Source organism: Rhipicephalus microplus, chromosome 2, assembly GCF_043290135.1.
Source record: "Rhipicephalus microplus isolate Deutch F79 chromosome 2, USDA_Rmic, whole genome shotgun sequence".
In the NCBI taxonomy this organism is placed as follows: domain Eukaryota; kingdom Metazoa; phylum Arthropoda; class Arachnida; order Ixodida; family Ixodidae; genus Rhipicephalus; species Rhipicephalus microplus.
In genome coordinates this window covers 250,187,373-250,209,297 of record NC_134701.1, presented here as the reverse complement: position 1 = coordinate 250,209,297, position 21,925 = coordinate 250,187,373, and the positions used below count along the sequence as shown (strand labels likewise).

Sequence of the window (21,925 nt, the reverse complement as noted above, 5' to 3'; positions counted from 1 at the left end):
GGGCTTGCAGCAATTTTCAGTGGTTGAACTCTCCTGTTTCACCCATGGGCTGAATGCTGCTGTTACATCTGTTAACGATCTGAATACTCTCGTAGTCTCATAATCATTAATATAAAAAAGAAAGCATAATCAAGAAGTAAATATCAAATGAAGGAAAATAAGGACCACATTTCAGGGGCATGTTAACCACTTTAATTTAGAGATTAATAATGTAGGCATAGATCACAAGTTGGCCTCTCTGAATAAAAACCTCAATATTTTTGAGAAAGCTGTGATTAGGACCTTTGATCTGCTTGTTAAGGAGCCTAGCAGAACCATGAGCCTTCCGTAAGACTACCTAAATTAGAAGCAGCTCTACAGCTAGTACAACAATTCTCGTACGTAACATCAGCTTTTCAGTACAGAGCCATGAAAGCACTAGAACTGTGCCAATAGCAAAATTTGGGGTGCAAAGTGAATTCGAATGTTGGGAGTGTTGGGGGTGCGAATCATATAGAATATTTTTCTAATATTTCCAGAATATTTTTCAAACACCTTGTAGCGAAATTGTAGAAAAAAGTTGGAAAGGATTCTTAAACATATTCTTAAGAGATAGCAACATGAACGTGTTTCTCTTGGCTAGGTTGATGAATCACTGACAGGTTGGTTTTTTATAGTTGTATTATCAAGAATGAGGCAATGCAGAGGCTGAATTGTATTTATTTACATGATTGATTGCAACCAGAGGGATGTTAACAACACTTCACACATGAACCGCAACTTTTTTAGATGCTATTTCCAGAGCCTCGCCTCATATCAACTTCTCTGAAAGCCAAAATGATGTGGCGAACAAGGCTGTGCACCCTTTGGGTCTGGCGTTCCACATTTGCCTCATATACATCAATATATAAAAACATCTGAAATGTTGGATGCTGGAAATCTTTGGCATCTGATTTTTCAAATTTTCTGCCCAAATTTCAGGTCTAAAACAGCATTTATTAAACCCCCATCTCTGCCACATCCATCATCTGCATGTTAGAACCGGCGTAGTCTTCAGTAAATACATTTAAAGCCATAGCAGAGCTTGAAAGGCAGCTTTGCCTCAATACCAGGGTGTGATGGAGTGAAGCATATAAATATCTGAAGTGGCCACTGTCAATTTGTCGTTGGCTATATTTGTCTTCAAGAGGTTCAGATAGTTCGAATAGTAAAATTCTAGTGCTAACCGAATAAAGTAGATAACACTATTTGAAAAAAATATTCAAATATTCGCATATCTCTCTAAACCGCACATTGACAACTGGCAACAAAATTCCGCCCCTCCGCTGTGGTCTGGTGGGTAAGGTACTTGGCTGCTGACCCACAGGTCGCGGGTTCGAATCCCGGCTGCGGCGGCTGCATTTCCGATGGAGGCGGAAATGTTGTAGGCCCGTGTGCTCAGATTTGGGTGCACGTTAAAGAACCCCAGGTGGTCAAAATTTCCAGAGCCCTCCACTACGGTGTCTCTCATGATCATATGGTGGTTTTGGGACGTTAAACCCCCACATATCAATCAATATACATCAACAGAATTCCATCGTACAGCGGCAGAGTCAAAGTATGCTTGAGTTTTATTGCGGGCACACTCATAAAATTGTTATTTCTTCAGAACTAGAATACAGAGTTTGTGTGGAAGCAATTTTACGACCAGAAGGTTTTGCACTTTGGTGTTAACATTGCAGTGCGATTTTTTCATTAGTGTGATGACAACTCGTGACCTTAGGCTGCTTAGACTGCGCACTTAGGTACTTTTCCAGAGCACATAAATTTATTTTATGGCTGCATGCCAGTGAATTCTGGGTAAGCGATGCCCTTGAGCACAGTGGTCAGAAGGGGTGCCACACGAGAAGTCATAGCTTCAGCGATGCAGCTGCGCACAGCCTCTGTGGTGACTTCCGTGATGATCTTCTGGTGAAGTATGCCAATGCTCCCCTTGGCAACCGTCAGGCCCGTGAATTCCTTCGCCTCGAACAGCTTTACTTCAGCCATGCCACCTGGTGCCTCCGAGTCTGTTCACAAAGATAAGACAAATGTAAAAAGGAATTTGGCACACTCTGGCTGTCCATTATTTTTTTAGTTTCATGTGTGTATATAACTTCCCAACTAAGTAGAAGTCAAGGGAAGATGTAATCTTGAAGACATGTAAAAATCCTCGGCACCAGGCAGTGTCGCTGGAGCCAATGTTTCGACAAGCGGACATGTCTTTTTAAATGCTGCAACTTGAAGAAAAGTCCGTTTGTCGAAATGTTGGCTCTAGTGACACCCAATGTTCCAAACATTTTTCAAAGTGTATACAACTGCCATTGGTGCGACAACAAACTATGCAAAGTTAAGAACATACATGATGCATCCAATGAAAGTTTTGATGAACAGAAGTACATTCACTGCATTAAATTTGCAATTAAATTTGAAAAAACACAAAAATATTTCTAGGAGTGATGCAACTAATAGCTGCAACTAATCATGCAAAATTGTTTTAATAAGTCTGGACATTTATTGTTGTCTCTCCTTGGCTTGATTGGCTAGAGATTTAACCCCATATATATATATATATTTTTTTTTTCCACGAATGAACAATGTGTACCTGAGTTACTGTATATGCTTCTTCAATACAGCCACATTCAGTACATTAAAAAATACAACATGACTTCCAAAGGGAGCATTGTGCAGCAACATTAGTCCCCATCTGCTGATTGTTGACTTGTAGTTCCCACTATAGTTGCTGCTCATGACTTCCAGAAAAAGCCATGGTATAGCCTCTAGGTATAGGTATAGCCTCTAGGTAGGTATAGCCTCTAGCAGAGACCTTGTACCTGTCCACCACTTTTTCTTGTAGGACCAGCAGACTTCAAGAAGGCATTCGTTCACCCTAAGGGCATTATAGCTGGCCGTCCTTTCAGGTTCAGTTTCAGTTCTCACATGCGTCACAACCGGTGCTAATGGAATCGGCAGCTACCATAATTACCACCATCACAGTCAACAGCTACCATGGCACTGACCTTTGAGCTGTGTTAAGTTATTTTTGAGTTGTGCGGGTTCAGTAACAGTATGCATCATAACGCTGACGTATCTGATAAACGGCTGTATTCTGTATCTTCTGCTGCTTGAGGGCACCTTTGATTGCAATTTGCAAATCGCATTTGAACTAAAAGGTTATTGACGCATTGTCATGCTGATTTTTTAAGTGAGCTCTTATAACAAGGCCGCTTACGCGCTACAATTGCAGTTTAACAGGCAGTGAAGCACCATGTTTTATTGATCCCGAGATATTGCGGCTTGCTTGGAATAGGTTCGTTGTTTCGCAATCAGTGGCGAAGCCAGCGTGTCCAGCGGATGATGCATACCCTGACTAGGCGCCATACTAGCATTTGGGACATGATAACGATGCAGGACTGGGCGTTCTAAGTCTGCAGCTTGGTACAAAAGTGCTCCAAAGAACAGCAGGTGGTGGTCACAGTGGCGGGCACAGCAAGTAGTCAGCCAGAAGAGGATGATCATGTCAGCAACCATCATAACCGATAGCTGGACAACGTCCATTGTTTTGTCGGTCACAACACATGCATCAACACTGTCACACGTGTTGACTTTTGCTTGCCAGCAAATTTTTATTATTTATTTACAAAATACTGCAGGCCCATTTAAGGGTTCAGCAGGAGGGGAAGATCATAACATTGCACACAGGTGTAAAACAGCAAGAACAATAAAAAGACACATCATATACAAAAGATACAAAAACATAGGTCATGGTTAAATATGCTCAAGTGCCTCTACAGAGCCGGTTAGCAATTGAGGTAGGTAGTTCCAGTCGTTTACGGTTCGAGGAAAGAACGAGTATTTGAAAATGTTTGTTCTAGCAAAATATGGTGTTAATGAATGAGTTTGCCGATAACGAGTTTGTCTTGTCGTAAGCGGTTTCAGATATAAATCACGGTTTACTGACAGCTTGTTGTTATTTAAAAGAAAAAGGAATTTGAGCCTGTCAATTTTACGACGTTTTTCAAGTGTGGGTATACTGTTTTCTTTCATAAGGTTTGTGGGGGAATCAGTTCTTCGGTACTTGGAGTAAATGAAACGAACCGCTTTGCGTTGGATTAGTTCAAGAGCTGTTTAGTTCGAGAGTTCGAGGATTAGTTCGAGTTTCAGTAGAAATATCAGTCGTCATGCAGACACTGCGGAATCAGGGCGTAGATGAAGTATATATAAACATTCTGGAAGAAATCTACAGGGGATCAACTGCTACCATTGTGCTTCATAAAGAAAGCAACAGAATACCAATCAAGAAGGGTGTAAGGCAGGGGGACACAATCTCCACAATGCTATTTACCGCGTGCTTACGGGAGGTTTTCAGAAGCCTAGAATGGGAACAGTTAGGGATAAGAGTTAATGGAGAATACCTTAGGAACTTGCGCTTCGCCGATGACATTGCGTTGCTGAGTAACTCAGGGGACGAATTGCAACTCATGATTACGGAGTTAGACAAGGAGAGCAGAAAGGTGGGTCTTAAAATTAATCTGCAGAAAACGAAAGTAATGTACAACAACCTCGGAAAGGAGCAGCGCTTCGAGATAGGTAATAGTGCACTTGAAGTTGTAAAAGACTATGTCTACTTAGGGCAGGTAATAACCGCAGAGCCTAACCACGAGATTGAAGTAACTAGAAGAATAAGAATGGGGTGGAGCACATTTGGCAAGCACTCTCAAATTATGACAGGTAGATTGCCACTATCCCTCAAGAGGAAGGTATATAACAGCTGTATCTTGCCGGTACTTAGCTACGGAGCAGAAACCTGGAGACTTACAAAGAGGGTTCAGCTTAAATTGAGGACGACGCAGCCATCAATGGAAAGAAAAATGGTAGGTGTAACCTTAAGAGACAAGAAGAGAGCAGAGTGGATTAGGGGACAAACGGGGTTAAGGATATCATAGTTGAAATAAAGAAGAGGAATTGGACATGGGCCGGGCATGTAGCGCGTAGACAGGATAACCGCTGGTCATTAAGGGTAACTAACTGGATTCCCAGAGAAGGGAAGCGAGTTAGGGGGAGACAGAAGGTGAGGTGGGCAGATGAGATTAAGAAGTTTGCGGGTATAAATTGGCAGCAGCAAGCACAGGACCGGGTTAACTGGCGGAACATGGGAGAGGCCTTTGTCCTGCAGTGGACGTAGTCAGGCTGATGATAATGATGAGTTCGAGAGCCTCAATGTTTCTTTTTGTGTATGGCTCCCAGACGATTGAGGCATATTCCAATGAGGGGCGTATAACAGTCAAATAAGTTAGTTTTTTTTACAGTAGAAGGACCATTCTTAAGTTTGTGTCTCAAAAGACCAAGTTTACGGAAAGACAACGTGCAAATATTAGAGATGTGCTTACTCCAGCTGAGGTCGCTGGTTAGAGTGACACCAAGGTACTTATACTCAACAACCTCAGCTAGTGTCTGGGTACCGGATTTGTATGTAAATGGCAAAATATTTTTTTTGGTTACTCGCATAAAGACGGTTTTGTCTGTTTTTAACCTCATCTCCCATTGCTCGCACCATGCAAAGATATTTTGGAGGTTAGTGTTTAGCAAGACCTGGTCGTCTTAGGAAGTTATTTCATTGAACAGCACACAATCATCAGCAAACAGTCTGATCTGGACCGGCGAGGAAACAGTATCAACAATGTCATTAATATAAATTAAAAATAATAAAGGCCCAAGTACACTCCCTTGGGGAACCCCAAAAGTTACAGGGAGCGGGTCAGAGCAATTAGCGGCAATGCTTACAAACTAAACGCGGTCAGACAAATAGGAAGAAATCCAGGAAATCATAAATTCTGGAAGGCCAATCGATTCCAGTTTTTTAATAAGCTTATCATGAGGAACAAGATCGAATGCTTTCGTGAAATCCAAAAAGATGACATCAACTTGACCTGCCTTATCTAAAATTTGTGAAAAACTGTGCACAACAGAAACTAACTGCGTTTCTGTTGAAAACCCTTTCCTGAAACCATGCTGAACATACGAAAGTATGTTATTTTGATTAAGAAACGTTATAATAAATTTAGCTATGATATGTTCAAGCACTTTGCAAGATGAAGACGTTATAGAAATTGGACGGTAGTTTGGCACCAGATCTTTATCACCCTTTTTGTGCACTGGAGCAATGCGTCCCACTTTCCAGTCACGAGGCAAGCGGCCGGAACGGATGGAAGCGCGGAAAATGATTATAAGAAATTCCGATAGCATCTCGGCATATCGTCGTAAAAAAGTGTTGGGAATTTGATCAGGACCGGTTGAAGTTTTAGTTTTCAAATTCAGGAGCAACGAAACAATACCGGGTAATGATAAAATATCTGGAACGTCGTCATTACTTCGAGAAAATCGGTGCAGTGGCTCGTTAGAGGCTGAAACAACGTTATGGAAGTACAAATTGAAATGGTTGGCAATAGTTTTCTTGTCGACAATAGTTTCTCCTTCATGTGTTATTTGCTCAACAAAATTGGTCTTTTTGCTCAAAAAGTTCCAAAATTTTTGTGGGGCAGACGTAATAAAGTTGGGTAGAGTATCCTGAAAGTATCTACACTTAGCTATCCTCACAGCCTCGTTCAGTGTGTCCTGGGCAGAAAGAGTAATATTGCGTGGAGCACCCTTGCGTTTAAGCCGCTTTAGTTTCCTTTTCATGTGCAAGACATCTCGCGTGATCCAAGGATTTGATTTGCTCATTTTTTTTACTTTGCTAGGAATAGAATTATCTAGACAATGCAGGCATATTTCTTTGAATTTGTTCCACAATACTTCCGGGTCAGTTCCTTGAAAGCTGCTGAGGAAAAGATCGAGGGGTCCAGAACACTCTCGTCATTTGCACGCGAAAAGTCTTTCACAGTGATTGATTTGGCATGGCGCATAGTGCAAACAGCCTGCATGGGACAAGAAAAATAAACCATGTCGTGATCAGAAAGGCCAGGGTCGACCGATACAGAAAAATGTTAAATCGATCTCGTTATAAAAACCAGGTCAAGCAAGGATGCACTTGCGCCATGCACCCGTGTCGGGTACAAATGCGTAGTACCACAGGCCAGTAAGAAACTCACAGGATCAATTAGACCAGTGGTTCTCAAATGGGGGCCCGCGGACACTATGGGGTCCGCGAAGCCATTTCTATGATCCTCGAAACCCTCACCCGCATTTTTCTTTAAGCGCGACTATGCCACGTATTGATGAACTGTCCAAAATTAAGTGATGTGGCAAGTTTATTTGATGTTTTTGGTAGCAATAAAAGGTGGGCATGTGCGAATATTCGGATAATAATATTCAAAGGAATAGAGTATTCGCTTCAATTCAAATTTAAATTATTGAAAATTTGAAGTATTCGCAATGAACGAATAGGTGTATATTAATCCGCATGTAACGGCTTGTAAAGGTGGTTTTGCTGCGGTGTCGGATTGCTAAGCCGTGAAAGCACTCATCCAGGGGAAATTTGTTTCGCCGCGAAGCCTTCTTGCAAATTTAAAGGGGCCCTGCAACACTTTTTGAGCGTAGTGAGAAGACGCTCCCGATCGGTAGTCGAGGCTTCCGAGAACACGCGAGCCAATTATATGGCGCAGCACGCGACCTGCGATTCACAGTAAATTCTCATAGCCAGCTGAAAATTGCTCAATTCTCTCGGCAAATGACACCATGAGCTCAAAAATCACTTGTCACAGCTATTGCATCAGCCATTGGCTGATTAAACATGGCGCGCTTGGTCGTCACTGGAGCCGCAGCGAGAGGCCGCGACGTGTCCAGGCGTGTGGGCGCGATCACACTGAAAAGCCGCGTATTCTAAGAAGAAAGAAAGAAAAAAAAAAGGTTTTCAAGGTCACGAGGTGCGTGTGACGTATTTTCGTTCGCCGTGCCATTCCTCCTTGCTTAGCTTCCAGCTATTCCGTCGGGACGAAAAGAGAGAAATAAATTACAGCGTGCGACTAATGTTCAGAACTCTGCCGCTCGTACTGGACTGGTTCTAAAAATTTTGCAGTGGTAAATTTGCGAGACAACAAGCTTCTGTACTGGCTCCATGGCTACTTGAAAAAGTGTTGCAGGGCCCCTTTAAATGAACATGTTACCCTCAAACCAATTCATCATTTTATTAAGCTTAAAAGCTTGTTATGACAACTTATATGCTCTAAGTATGATAAAATCTAAAATGTTACCTATTTTACAAGTTATCACTCGCATCCTACCGAAACTGATGTCCCGCTACTACTCAAAGTTGTTTCGACTTCCTGTGAACGAAAAAAAAAAGACATTTGCATGAAGCTTTATTTCAATATAAACATATACTGTGCTGGTTAGCTAAGTCATGATAAATATGCCCATTTTTCTCTGTATGTCATATATGCTATTCAAATTCAATTCAAAATTATTAGACCAAAAGCACTATATGCTTCGAATTCGTTTCGAACCTAAAATTCACTATTTGGACAAGCCTAATACACGGCACCTGTTTCACGCTCCAGTTGTGTTAATTTTCCTACGTACCCTCCCCCCCCCCCCCGCTCCTCCTCCGTACACTCCGCTGCAAGGGGTCCTCCATCACTTCCACCAGTCCCCAAGGGGTCCCCGACACATCCATGACTAAGAACCACTGAATTAGACACTCATCTAAGATTGCCTAAAGCCTAAAGTCATAATCTTTTGCTGCATAGGTGCTATGCTTGCTGTTAGTCCGACTCTCAATAAAGATAAGCAACAGTCTTCATGCTGGTGTGACCACGCCTAGTCATGTTAACAGGAGCGTTGCCTGGATTTTTTCCAGAGGGGGGGTGGGGGCACCCACGACAAGTGTGTTTGTCCAAGGGGCAGTAAGGCGGGTAACTCATGCATTATCTCTCTACTATGTTTGATCTTGGGGGGTGGGGGGTTAAGCCTATAGGCCTCCATGAGCATGATAACATCAAATTAGATTAATATGATTAAGTCAATTATGTCAAATCCTGACTAGACCTAATTAGTCTGAGTTGAGACTCTACCTTAGCTTGACGGTGCAGGACTGCAGCTTGCAAAAATGTGCCTGGCTAAGTGTAATTAAGGGTAATTTGCTATAACTAGGTCGATCAGCTAGTTAAGGTTATACTGTCATGTGATGCAAGCTAATCGAGACCATGCCTAGAATAGATAAGTAAAGTCAGTTAAGCTAATTACCCTAACCAACCTACGTGGTGCTGGATTACCCGATCTATACTTAGTCAATATTTGTAATTTGAAATGTGATCACGCGTGAGCACTTGCTGTATCGGCGTGTGAACGCAAGTGTGGCTAGTCAAACCAGGACCAGCCGAGTGCCCACACAGCCCTGCCTTGAATGATTGAGTGCGAGCTGCGCAATATATTTTATTATTCCTAATCGATTGCATTATTGATCCCCCAGCTGCCCTCGAAAGCCTTTTGCACCTTGCGTGCTTGTATGCTGCCTTCGGGATCAGCGTTCCACACTTTCTGAACCTCGACGTGCCTCCTGGATCAGCCTGCCCATGACTAAGCTACGATCAGAGTTATTCAGTCATACCAGTTGCGAAACTCGGTTTCAAAATCTGGTAACGCAGTTGGCCCGATTTTTCGGGAGTTAGCAGACTGCGGCGTGATCCGGGAGAAACAACAGATAATGTGTTTACTAGTGGGTGTGCCGATCAACAGGTTGCGCGACAATCTGCTCACTCCAGACAACTAGGTCAATGAAGTGTTCGGCTTTCGATACATGAAGCCTATGGGGAGTTTCGCAACTCATATGATTGAATAACTCTAGCTACGATGTCATAAAACGTCATGATGACGTTACATAATTGACGTCATCGCATTATGACCTTCTTGCGTCACTTGTGTTGAAGCTGACTCCGACGGTCACTTGTCGCGTTTCATGTGGCATCTGGCTTTCGTCGTAATGTGACATGGGCAAAATTCCTTCCGCCAGGCAGCTGTCATCATTCAAAAACGTGGCTATAGTTCGGACATCGCAAAATCTACGCCAAGGGCGTCCGCAGAACATTTTGTGTGCGGGAGCTGCTAGGGGTGCATCTGCGGAGAAAGGAGAAGAGGAACATCTAGCGCAGCAGCCTTGCCGCTGCATGACCGGCAAGATTAGCCGTCAGTATCTGCATAACGTCAGTCACTTGCAAAATCTACCGGCAGTTCTGTACGCCGTTTCACGAGGACATGTGGATTAGCTTACTGAAGCCTAATCAAGCTGAGTAACTGATTAGTATACTGTATAGACTATCCCTCAAGAGGAAGGTATATAACAGCTGTATCTTGCCGGTACTTAGCTACGGAGCAGAAACCTGGAGACTTACAAAGAGGGTTGAGCTTAAATTGAGAATGACGCAGTGAGCAATGAAAATAAAAATGGTAGGTGTAACCTTAAGAGACAAGAAGATAGCAGAGTGGATTAGGGAACAAACGGGGGTTAAGTATATCATAGTTGAAATCAAGAAGAGGAAATGGGCATGAACCGGGCATGTAGCGCGTAGACAGGCTAACCGCTGGTCATTAAAGGTAACTAACTGGGTTCTCAGAGAAGGTAAGTGGGTTAGGGGGAGACAGACGGTTAGGTAGGCAGATGAGATTAAGAAGTTTGCGGGTATAAATGGCAGCAGCAAGCACAGGACCAATTAAGTTAACAGGTGGAACATGGGAGAGGCATTTGTCTTGCAGTGGACGTAGTCAGATTGATGATGATGACGATTATGGTGATGATGATAGACAAATGTTATACGAAATTCCAGCGGGATGCAGCCCCCCCCCCCCCGTCTGCCGTCTTGACGCTCATGGTTAGGACCACTGGTCAGCGCAGACAGCATTCAAAGATGGTGCTCTAATACACGCATGGTCGTTGACAGGGGGCGCAAAAGGGGCACATGGCCTAAGGCCCCTGTATAACATGGCCCCCTCAAGCCATACCAGCTTTTGCCCTCCCCCCCACCCCCAATCTACATCAGAGAGCTCCCTCTCTTCCAGCCGCCATGCAACGTGGGTTTCTACCACAACCCGTCTCCCATTTCAAAACAAAATCCTCCCGGCACAATTGCAAGCGCCTACGTAGGCGCGAAAACTATGCACAATGTCATCGCTCACCGATTGCCGAGCGACAACTTGCACATACTAAGAGGTCAGTGAAAAAGAAATGCTGGCTTCGTTCATGGTACAGTTGAATCTTGCGCTATCTTTTTTTCTAGTTTATACAAGATAGTCGAGCGCTCCCGCTCGGTAGCAGAAGGCTCAGCATTGACAAGGCGCCGCGAACAAATTTCTGTACTCACGGGCAATGACCACGTCCAGGCGCACCATCTCCACTTTCCCGGAGACCTTGCCGGAGAACTGCTGCTCGAGGCCCGCGTAGTCGTACACGGCCTCGAAGTCGCAGTCGCGCACCAGCACGGTGCCTGCCACGTCGAAGCGCTGCGGTGACGGCGTGCCCACGTCGCCTTCGCCGTGCGGCACCTGGATCAACCAGGGCTTGCCGTCGTGGCTGATGTGGTCCAGGCCCCGGATGATGCCATCGCGCAGCCTCCATCCGCAGTGGTAGCCCGTGCTGCGCAGTTCTGCCGTCCCGACGTCCCGCAGCAGGACGTCGTCGCGAAGGCGCTGCACCACGATGTCCAGGTAGTCGCGCGCCGCTCGAAGGTTCCCTGCACACGGTTCGTTGCGTTAGCAGGTATGCCAATTATCCTCTCAACTTCACGTAAAAAAATATTGCAAAACAAAATTTATCGAAATTCCTGATACGGAGATTGACAAGCGGTGTTCATGCCCTAAAGTTTGCCCAATTTATCGAAGTTTGCTCGAGAAAGAACTGTCTTGGGCTGCGGCCAACGTTTCTACCCTGACGAGGTCGTCTTTGAAACATTAGCTGCAGCTTATAGCCCGTTATCGCCTTTAAAATCGGGTATAGCTCCAACGTGCATGAAATGGATCGGCTGAGAGCGCAATAAACTATAGACAGTTGATTATATAAAAGTAGCCTTACTATCAAAGTACGGTTCGCTAGCAATGGCCTATACGTGTTGCACTGAACAAGAACAAAGACTAGAGTAACAATATCTTTTTTAATTGACGCATATGGCGTGCAATCCAGAAATATAAAAGTGGCATATTTGTGAAAAGAACATGTACAGGCTTGCACTAGAGTAGTTCAACAACAGAAAGAGAAAAGGCAATAGTTCATCTGGTTTGTGTTTAACACGAAGGTCTACTCACACATATTCTTCGCCATTTCGAACGAAAGCACCTTCTCTTCTTCTTCTTTGTCCGTGTCAGAAATGCACGTGCATAAATACACGGTGGCATAGTTATAAACAAGTTCCAAACAGCCGTCGGTACATGTGCACGGTAATAAAAAAAACCCAAATTGTGATTCTTTGGATAATGCGGGGGAATAGGCTATACACCTTACTTGAATGCCCGGGTTTTCCGAGGAGTAGACAGAGTGTGAGATTTCGAAATCCTCTGCAGCCTGCCGTCATTATACCGCGAAGCAAACTCCAGCGGTGAAGTTCAAGAATACCAGCAAATAAGATACGGTATTGAATACAGCTCAAATTAACCAAAAAGATGACTTCAACGATGATAAACGCAGTCGAGTCAGGACGACCGCCTGGCTCGACGGTATATGTGGTCGCCATGTGTCCCTTTTATATGGGAATCATGGGTGTATATAGCACAGCCGCATAGAGAGCTAGGGTGATTGTGAAAGAGGTACGGGTGCCACTCATCGGCAGCTAAGCGACAATGAACCATAACCATGGGTCGCATTTGTGCAGTCTGTGTAGCTGCGGCCCTCGGTCAGAGAATCCCGGCATAGGTTTTCCCTTTAATTTTTTTAACAAAACGTTTTCATCATCATTCATCATCTGAAGAACTTTTGCCGGAGGCTTTTGCTATTGTCTGTCTTAGCGGAGGCATGAACTGTGCTGAACCAGTTAATCGTGACGAATCGGGCTCGTTCTTATGTCATTATAAGGAAATATTCTAGAGTGCGTGAGTCAGAGGAGTGACTAAGCCAGTCGTAGTAGTAGTAGTACTAGTAGTGGTGGTGGTGGTGGTGGTGGTGGTGGTGGTAGAAGAAGAAGAAGAAGAAGAAGAAGAAGAAGAAGAAGAAGAAGAAGAAGAAGAAGAAGAAGAAGAAGAAGAAGAAGAAGAAGAAGAAGAAGAAGAAGAAGAAGAAGAAGAAGAAGAAGAAGAAGAAGAAGAAGAAGGAGAAGGAGAAGAAGAAGAAGAAGAAGAAGAAGAAGAAGAAGAAGAAGAAGAAGAAGAAGAAGAAGAAGAAGAAGAAGAAGAAGAAGAAGAAGAAGAAGAAGAAGAAGAAGAAGAAGAAGAAGAAGAAGAAGAAGAAGAAGAAGAAGAAGAAGAAGAAGAAGAACCTGGAAACTACACACCCACGCAGGGGGGCTAGCCAAGAATCAGGTGAAATATTTTGTTAGCTTACGTCTTCTGAAATGGTGGGAGGAATCAGGGAAAAAATTAAGTATTAGAAATATATAAATAGAAAATACGGATTTAGGAAATTGGGCATATAAATTCAACAACATAAATAAATAAAAATGAATAAGGTTATCAGGAAACCAGAAATATAGGGATAATGAATAATCTTTTTGAACCTTTATTAAACTTTTGCAAGATGTAATAATCAGAAGACAGAACGACGCTGCCTTCTCCTTAATCTCCCTCATCGCCACCTTAGCTATTCAAAACATTTTGCTTTTGTTGCCTCGTCCTCGCGTCTCGTTCAAACTAAAGTTACTGTATATGCTATCTTTATAGAGTAGTAACATTAGTTGAAACCACCTCCCAGCGCGCAAGACGCTTCGCCATGTTTCCTTATCTGGGTTACATAAATTAGCGCCTCTCCTGACGACGACTTACAAATACTATCACTCGAAAGAAAAGGAAAAGAAACCGTGAGTCTTTTGCTATTCTTACTAAAAGAAAGCGATCGGAGAAAGAACCGGGCACCCACCGGTTTTTCTAATGGCGAAAGTTCCAGATAGGGCACTCGGTGGGGCGGGTAGGGAGAAAATTTTTTTTGTGAAAAATGATAGCGGCACTGCTTTCTAACATAAATTGCATCGTAAATAGCGCAACGGCGTAGCAAAAAGGAAGACTAACGCAAGTGCTTCTGTTCCCTTCCCCTCCCCCTTTCGGTTGTCCCGTTTCGTTGACCTTAATCAAAGCACCAACTCTCCCAACAAGAAGGACATAGGGTCATGTCTAGAGAAATAGCGTATTTTCTGCACCTCAACTTCAATTCACCTCCTCCTCCAAAACATTTAGCATGTGCAGTAAGAAACGTTATTGGCAAGCAAGAACGGCACGGTGGGCGCGTTGCCCTGCTGAGTATTCGAGGATCTACTATAGCTCAAACAAAAACGTTCAGGACAAGTTCTCTCTCTCTCTCTTCTTTTTTTTCTTATCAAACGAAGCTACATCATGTCCTCTTGCTCGAAAAATAGCTGGGTGTCTTGTCTGACATCGTACCACTCTCGCCCTTCTCCTTTTCAAGAAACACGTCATCAATTGTCCCGTGCTTGCTGTGCTCTCTCTTTCTGTTCATGTCGCGGTGTTGCGCCTGTACAACTGATGTTAAATGCGGAGCATTTTATAGTCGCACCTACTCGCAAATGTGGTGTCGGTGGTGTCTTTGATACCCCCATTGCGCATTCTCGCAGGATTTGGTGTTGTGGCAGCGGCCCGTATGTTTCTTTGTTCGATAACTTCGTTTTTGTTTACTCTCGCGTTTTTTTTTTTATCAGGGTGATGCGTGTGACCTTTTCATGATATCAATGTGATGTTGTCCACATAAATCTCACTCATAGAAAGATTTCCGGGCTATTATTTCGAGTAATTTATTGGTACTTGAAAAACAGTTATCCCCACTCTTCATATCGCTACTTCCTTATACCACAGGAGTTTCATGCAATGAATCAAGTTTTTTTTATTTATTATACTTATTTAGCACAGCGGTGCCTCTAGCAGGAGCAATGATAACTATAGGGTATACGTCGCCGACAACGGACAAGGCGCGAGCATAGAGAGAGATAGAGATAGATAAAGATGCAAGGAAAGGCTGGGAGGTTAACCAGACGCACATCCGGTTTGCTACCCTGCACCGGGGAAGGGATAAAGGGGTGAAAAGAGGTTGCAGAGAGATGAGAAGGTAAACACAATCACGAGCACACTCGGGGAGCACACACAGTCTACAGGTGGTCGCTCAGGTTTGTTGACTTTAGGTAAAGTAGCAGTGCTTTAGTTGCTTTCTGCGCAACTGAGGCAGATGCCCAAGGTCCTAGTATCTTCTGCACACAAAATGGTCCGGGGTCAAGTTGATGCGAGCATAAGAAGCTTGACAAGCAAGCTCCTAAAAATGTTGTAACGTTTCTTATGCTAACCCGTCAAGGTAATTTTGTTTTTTGTTTTTTCGTAACGTCAGCTGCAGTCCCCTCGTGCGTAACCGTTAGAGGTACTTCGTTTCTGCTCATTGGAACTCTTAGAAGTGCTTCGGGTGTCAGAGATGTTCGCAAAGGTGGATCAATGGCTACGGCGCTCAGCCTGGGGCGTAGCCAGAATATTTTTTTTTTGGGGGGGGGGGGGGGAGGGGGTGCACCTTTTTGATTTCGGGAGAGCCACTACCTTGGAATGGTCATCATTTTTCGCTCTCTATTCCATGGCGAAAAGAAAAGGGGGGGTGCCACTCTTTGGCTACGCCGCTGTGCTCGGCTGCTGACTTGAAGGTCGCGTGTTCGATCCCGGTCGTGGCGGTCGCCTTTCGATTGAGGTGACATGATATAAGCCCGTGTACTGTGCGACGTCGAAGTTTCCGGAGCCCTCCACTACGGCGTCTCATAATTAAACCATAATTTTGGGACGTGAGACCCTATATGAGATGTCAGTGTTGGTTTTACGGAGTGCACATTGTCTTTTACTGCCTGGATATACGAGTTATACTTGATCTCAACGGGGGACACCTGTGAGTATTAGCCTCCATCAAGAACACAAGGGGGCCTGGACCGCGCCATGATATGCGCCACCGGTGTGAGGAATCATCCATTACGCCATAGATTGACATTCTGTGGAGAAGCGTGGTACCCGCTACGCACCTGTGTAAAGCGTTATATATGAGCACTTTGGCCTGTGGCTGATAGCGATGAAGGACGGGGCTGAGCACTTTGTATAATGGCTTGGGATCATTCAACGAATCACTCGTCGCGTATTTCGCATTATGTGACTTCTGGTCGTTTGTTTATTCTTTTTCCACGCTATATACATGAATACGTTAACGCGATTCCTTGCCAGACATGACGTCGGGAACAGTACGCGCTCTGAAACTGAGCGCAATGTGGCGTTGCGGTGAGTCGGGCTGGGTGCCATTTTTGACGTTGTGACGCAGCAAACAACCCATGCTTACCACTGCGTTTGCTGTGTTCATGTGACGGGTGTTCTGGGGTGTTCTCTGGCCTTGCGTGCCCTCGTGTGTTACATCCACAATACTGTGTCGTTGGAAGTTTCCTCTTCTACCGCGTGCTTCATGCAGTTGTAAAGGTGTACAAGCAGCAGAACGTCGTTGCTCTACGTGTTGATAATGTAACCGATTCTGTCGCACTGCCCTGTTACAGTGAAAGATGATATATCGCAGATTATCTTGTGCGCACGCAGGAGAGCGTGCCGATAACACGTGCGTACACTGCTCGCCATCGCGGATGTTCCGGCTGCCTCGGACAACAGTATCTTCAATAAACATTCGTTCCTGTTCCAGTCATGGAGCCTTGTTATCACTTACTTAAGACATTACAATGGTGACGAAGATGAGATACAGTTAATCGCACTTTGACACTGAGAGCAGAAGATTGGGATCTCGACACCCTGCCTTCGACGACGCTGTAGGTAGCTGGATCACATATCGTGCCCGGTTGGAATATCGGCCCCACTTGTTTCATCGTTTGGGCGACATATTCGTCCGGCTATTGCAAGGGCTCTATAGCCAGCAATTCCCATGAGCTCTCTGACGTACCACAACGCTGGGAAATGCCCGAAAGAATGTTTCAATCCTCAGGGAAAATAAATAGCATCAAGCTATTCTTTCTTCATGCAGAGGGTATGAAGAGCCTCGCGCGCTAAACTTTCTGGTACCCAGAGCTAGACAATAATAATAAGGTGCTTGTGCAACGGTCAGTATTTGCCCATAGCGCAGGTGTCGGCAAATTGGTAAAAGTTTATCGCAAACGTTGGTACCACACATGAATTTCGCCGGTTCCCTGGAAAGTCATATGATCTTCGTCGACACCTAGACTATTTGGATCGAGGCAGTGCCCTTCAGGACAGTGACGGCAGTGGCTACAGCTTACTTAGGGACATCTTCACAAAATTTGGCCCGCGAGGGGCTATCACATCGGACTGTCCGCAGTTCACCAGTGCATAAACAGCACAGTTCTTCAGAGAAAATGATGTCTGCCTCGTAACGACTGCTCCATACTATACCCGCAATCCAACGCTACCGTGGAAGGGGTTGTACCCACCATAAAGGAGGGCCTGAAGAAAAATCGGGGGGGGGGGGGGGGGGGGGACTCTGCAAGGTCAACTTGCCAAGTTTTTGTTGCGTTACAGGACCACGCCGTTCCTATGGGAGCAGTCGCCTGCTGAAAGTATTTTTAGATTCCAGCCACGGACCCGCTTGAGCACCTACTTTATTGTGGACGACGGGACGTGGAGAGGGGCGCTTCCGTCAACGCATGCACTTCACAGCTCCACAAAGAAAGAGTCCACGCCAGGAGTGTGGTCTTGGAGTCTACCATACGGTCAGCTAAGTCAAAGGTATCGCTAACCGGAACAGTAACGACAGTCGGATGCAGGCGATTAATTGTTAAACCGTCAATATGCCAAAGAGGTTGCAGCGCAGGCATGTCGATCAAGTACGACAACTCTATATACTCGTCGGCGCTGGTTAAGAAAGATGACCGCGAAACGCCATTTGCCATGCACCATCCGTGCACTCCTGAAAGGCCATTCGCATCCAGTGGCATCTAATAAATTGCTCTGTGGTGTCCTCACCTCAGAAACAGTTACTGCGTCACTCAATCCTGTTCTTCACATTCTGCCATACCAAGAATCTTTATCCAGTGATAGCAGCGAAGCCCTGCAAGAGCCGGTCAGTCCGTGCCTGGAGAAGAAGCGTGTGCAGATGTCATCGTTCCGGCAAGTCTAAGGTCCACCGTAGAGCCAATCTTGGTCAGATGCTCAACACGTGCTCGTAAACCTCTGAATAGGTTCTATAGCTCAAAGGGGAGGAACTAATGCATCGTGGATTGTCAGGTACACGTGCAGAACACGCCTACAACACGTGCCAGCACCCGTGGCCACGGCGCATGCTCCGGACCTCTAGGCCTGGTATAAAAGACAAGGCGACAGTCTATTCAATAAACATTCGTTCTTCTTCTTACGGTGAAGTGTCTTGTTTTTAGCGCTTACTTAAGATAATGAAGATGCAGCTCAGTGACTACGCGAATTCTCTGACTCCGAGTGTAACTTCATCGAAGTCACCAAATGCAGTGGCATTGACCTATTTGCGTTATCTGAGCCTGGAGACGTCAACTGCTATCTGGAGGCGTCAACTGCTGGAGACAGCCTGGAGACAGCCTGGAGACAGGCACGGTCTTCAGGCTGTCTCCAGGCTGTCCATTTGACGTCTCCAGGCTGGAGACAGCCTGGAGACGTCAACTGCTATCTGATTCATGGGACAAACTTCATGACGCAGGAACAAGTAAAGAGTTACAGATCTTTGGAGGCTCATTATTACGTCACCAGTGGTCTCATGGAGCAACAAAAGGTGAAGTTCGTCATCGCCATCGTTGGAAAGCTATAGGCTGCACATAATGTACTATGTTTCAGTGACTTGGTGGCTTTTTCTATAGACCTTTTCACTCACGGCGTTCTGGGTGCCGCCATAGTCCTCTCTGGTCTGTTAGCGCACGTGGCCCCGCCGCGGTGTTCTAGTGGCTAAGGTACTCGGCTGCTGACCCGCAGGTCGTGGGTTCAAATCCCGGCTGCGGCGGCTGCATTTCCGATGGAGGCGGAAATGTTGTAGGCCCGTGTACTGAGATTTGGGTGCACGTTAAAGAACCCCAGGGGGTCAAAATTTCCGGAGCCCTCCACTACGGCGTCTCTCATAATCATATGGTGGTTTTGGGACGTTAAACCCCACAAATTCATGTTAGCGCACGTGACAGCCCCAACATGCTCTGCCGAGGCTGTGACGTCAGCTTTTGCACTCTCGTGCAACAGCCCAGAAAAAAGGAAACCCTTCTCTCTGTAAAAAAAAAAAAGTCAATACACCCGTAAAGTAAGTGATGGGGCTAGTAATCAATCACCAATGTGTCGCCCTGCCCGTCGCACTGTCTTGCCGCTGTTCACGGTAGATTTATAGCCAATTACATGTTCCTCGTGTTTATCGTGCCCGAAGTCGTGCTCGTATATCTAATCGCGTAAGCAAAACGCCAATTTATCTTACCGTCACTGTGCAGGACCGCCACTCATAGGTATTCAATGAAAAGCCGCTGCTGCCAGGACTACACAATAAGGCTAACGGAGTGTATAGTTTGTGTTCGTTGCATGCGCATAGCTGGCAGCCTTATAAGGCATGCTCACGTGTATATGGAAGCAGTGTGACACGCAATCTTGTCATTGCGCCGCGCCGATTCGTCCAGCTTATCGCGACAAATGCTGCTCAGCCATGGAGTTATGTGCCTTGACGACAGCTGCGATGTCTTCGCACTCTGTCATATGTTTCTGTTTTGGTGCGACATACGAAATTCTACTGTGAACCACTTTGCAACGTTATGGGGCTGTCGAGCCCGCGAAACACCCTTTTGTCTAGCAAAATATGCGAAGATAAAGGTGTAAAGTTGTTTTCCTTCAACAAATATATTATTTGAAGGGAGTCGTTCTAGCTGAAACACCCTTTAGTAGTTCAGAGGGTTTCGGGTCATAGAAACACCTATAGCCCATTAAACACCATGCCAGATGATAAGTGGGACCACGGTTGAAGAAGTGGGACTCACTGAATAAAAAGTGGTTCGACCTTGGGTGAGCTTAGATTAAAAGATATGCCTCTTTTAGGGCTATCTATCATATCATGAATTTACGTGTATACCTTTAATGTTTAGTGCTCATTTATACGAAACAGGAATATACCCAGTGGATTTGAACGGTGGTTTAAGACACTATACATGTCTATGTATACCGCGTGGTCACTGTGCAGTGCGAGCGCTCCGTCCTTGGGCTCCTTTACAGTATACACTTTGTTGTGTGTGCGGCATGACACGTGATGTCATCTCTAAATGGATGTTCCCTAGCTGGTATGTTTTGTTTTCCCGCTTTTTATTAATAAGGGTGTTTAGGTCATTAAAAATACCCAATGATAAGGGCGCTGGCCAGCGGGAACACCCATTGGTATGGGTATTTTGATGTATACGTGAAAACACTTTTCTAGTGTGTAAGAGTTACACTTCGAAACACCCTTAAGAGTACGAACTCCTTTACTGTTGCAAAGTGTAAGCATTTCTAGAAACACCAAGTGTGCAAATTCTTGAGAATAAGAAAAAGGCAACAGGGAAACATACATACTTTGAATAGCGCAAAAATCGGGCGGGGGGGGGGGGTGAATCAAGAAAAGCAGACCGAAGGATGATACGAACAAGTATTGCGGCTTCTGTATACCTCTCGTTTGTGTTCGTTTTTCATGGTGTTTTTTATTGGCACTATACCTCAAATATGCGAGACCAACTAGCCGAACCGTGTTTTCTCTTCCTGAAAACAAAAGCTGCAAAAAGGTAATCGTTATTGTGAAGTCAATTGTGAAGAAGCGTATGGTAGTCTAATAACGGATCAAAATAAAGTCTGAACAAAGAACAAATGCCAGAAACACAAATGAAAGAACGAGACTGAGAGCACCGCGGTCTTTATTATCACCTCGTAAAAATATTTATTTCCCCACGAAACACACATGACGAATAGCTGCAAACACTGAAAAAAAAAACCGACAACACTCGGCTTGGTCTGATCTCCGTGCCATCAATGCCGAACAGCACAGAAGTCTCACACACGGCCTCGTGTTGCCAAGAGCTGAAACGAAAGTCGTCAGTCAAAATTAAATGGCAACAGGCATTGCGCGGCCTTTGCTCCGATGGCCGCAAACATTGTGGTACACAACAGGTAGTACAACATTGGCACTATCATCTAGCAGCGGACACATCGATACTGTGCGGATGTGTGGCAACGTTTTCATATATATATATATATGGGCTTTGCGACGGGCGACACCTCTTTCTGGCGCAGCCTCTGGTTGAAACAGTGGTGCTGTTGAAGCCGGCCGTATGCAATGACTAACGCGAATGAAAATCTCCGTGTCACGATGGGGTCACCGCGTGTTGTCTATCCAACAGTTGCAAGTTGCACCTGCTTCGTTATCCCATGCATGCACTGCTCCGCCACCAGCCTGAGCACTGTGGACCACCACTCGGTAAAGCCCCTCCACTCGGTAGAGGCAGACGTGACGTATAATGGCCGAATTGGCATATGCTACTTCGGTCTGTTTGAAGCCGGCGTGTGGCGACGGTATAAGCGGTGCCAGACGCAGAGACCGAAGAAGGTTCGCTCTGTCGCCGAGGAATTTGCTTGATTCGCTTGATTTGCTTGAATTTGCTTGAATTTGATTGACGCGTGGCCACGCGAGGCTGCTGAACTCGACTCGTTTGAAGGGGCCTTGCAACACTTTTTCAAGTAGCCACGGAATGAATGCACTGAAGGAGCTTATTGCCTTATGAATTCATCACCGCGAAAGAATTCTTAGAATACACAAGTCTATCAGATGGTCGCGCGTACATGTTTCACAAACGAGAATCAAGTT

General features: G+C 45.1%; 1 protein-coding gene across 1 annotated transcript; it reads right to left on the bottom strand.

Annotated features, from left to right (window-relative positions):
• Positions 1-1,488: 1,488 nt before the first annotated feature.
• LOC142787824 (uncharacterized) lies at positions 1,489-12,264 on the bottom strand. Its single transcript, XM_075884752.1, has 3 exons — positions 12,229-12,264; positions 11,292-11,660; positions 1,489-2,027 (listed from the first exon to the last, which is right to left on the bottom strand). The coding sequence occupies exons 1-3, from the start codon at positions 12,242-12,244 to the stop codon at positions 1,792-1,794; spliced, it is 621 nt and encodes a 206-aa protein (XP_075740867.1). The 5' UTR covers positions 12,245-12,264; the 3' UTR covers positions 1,489-1,791.
• Between the last annotated feature and the right edge of the window lie 9,661 nt (positions 12,265-21,925).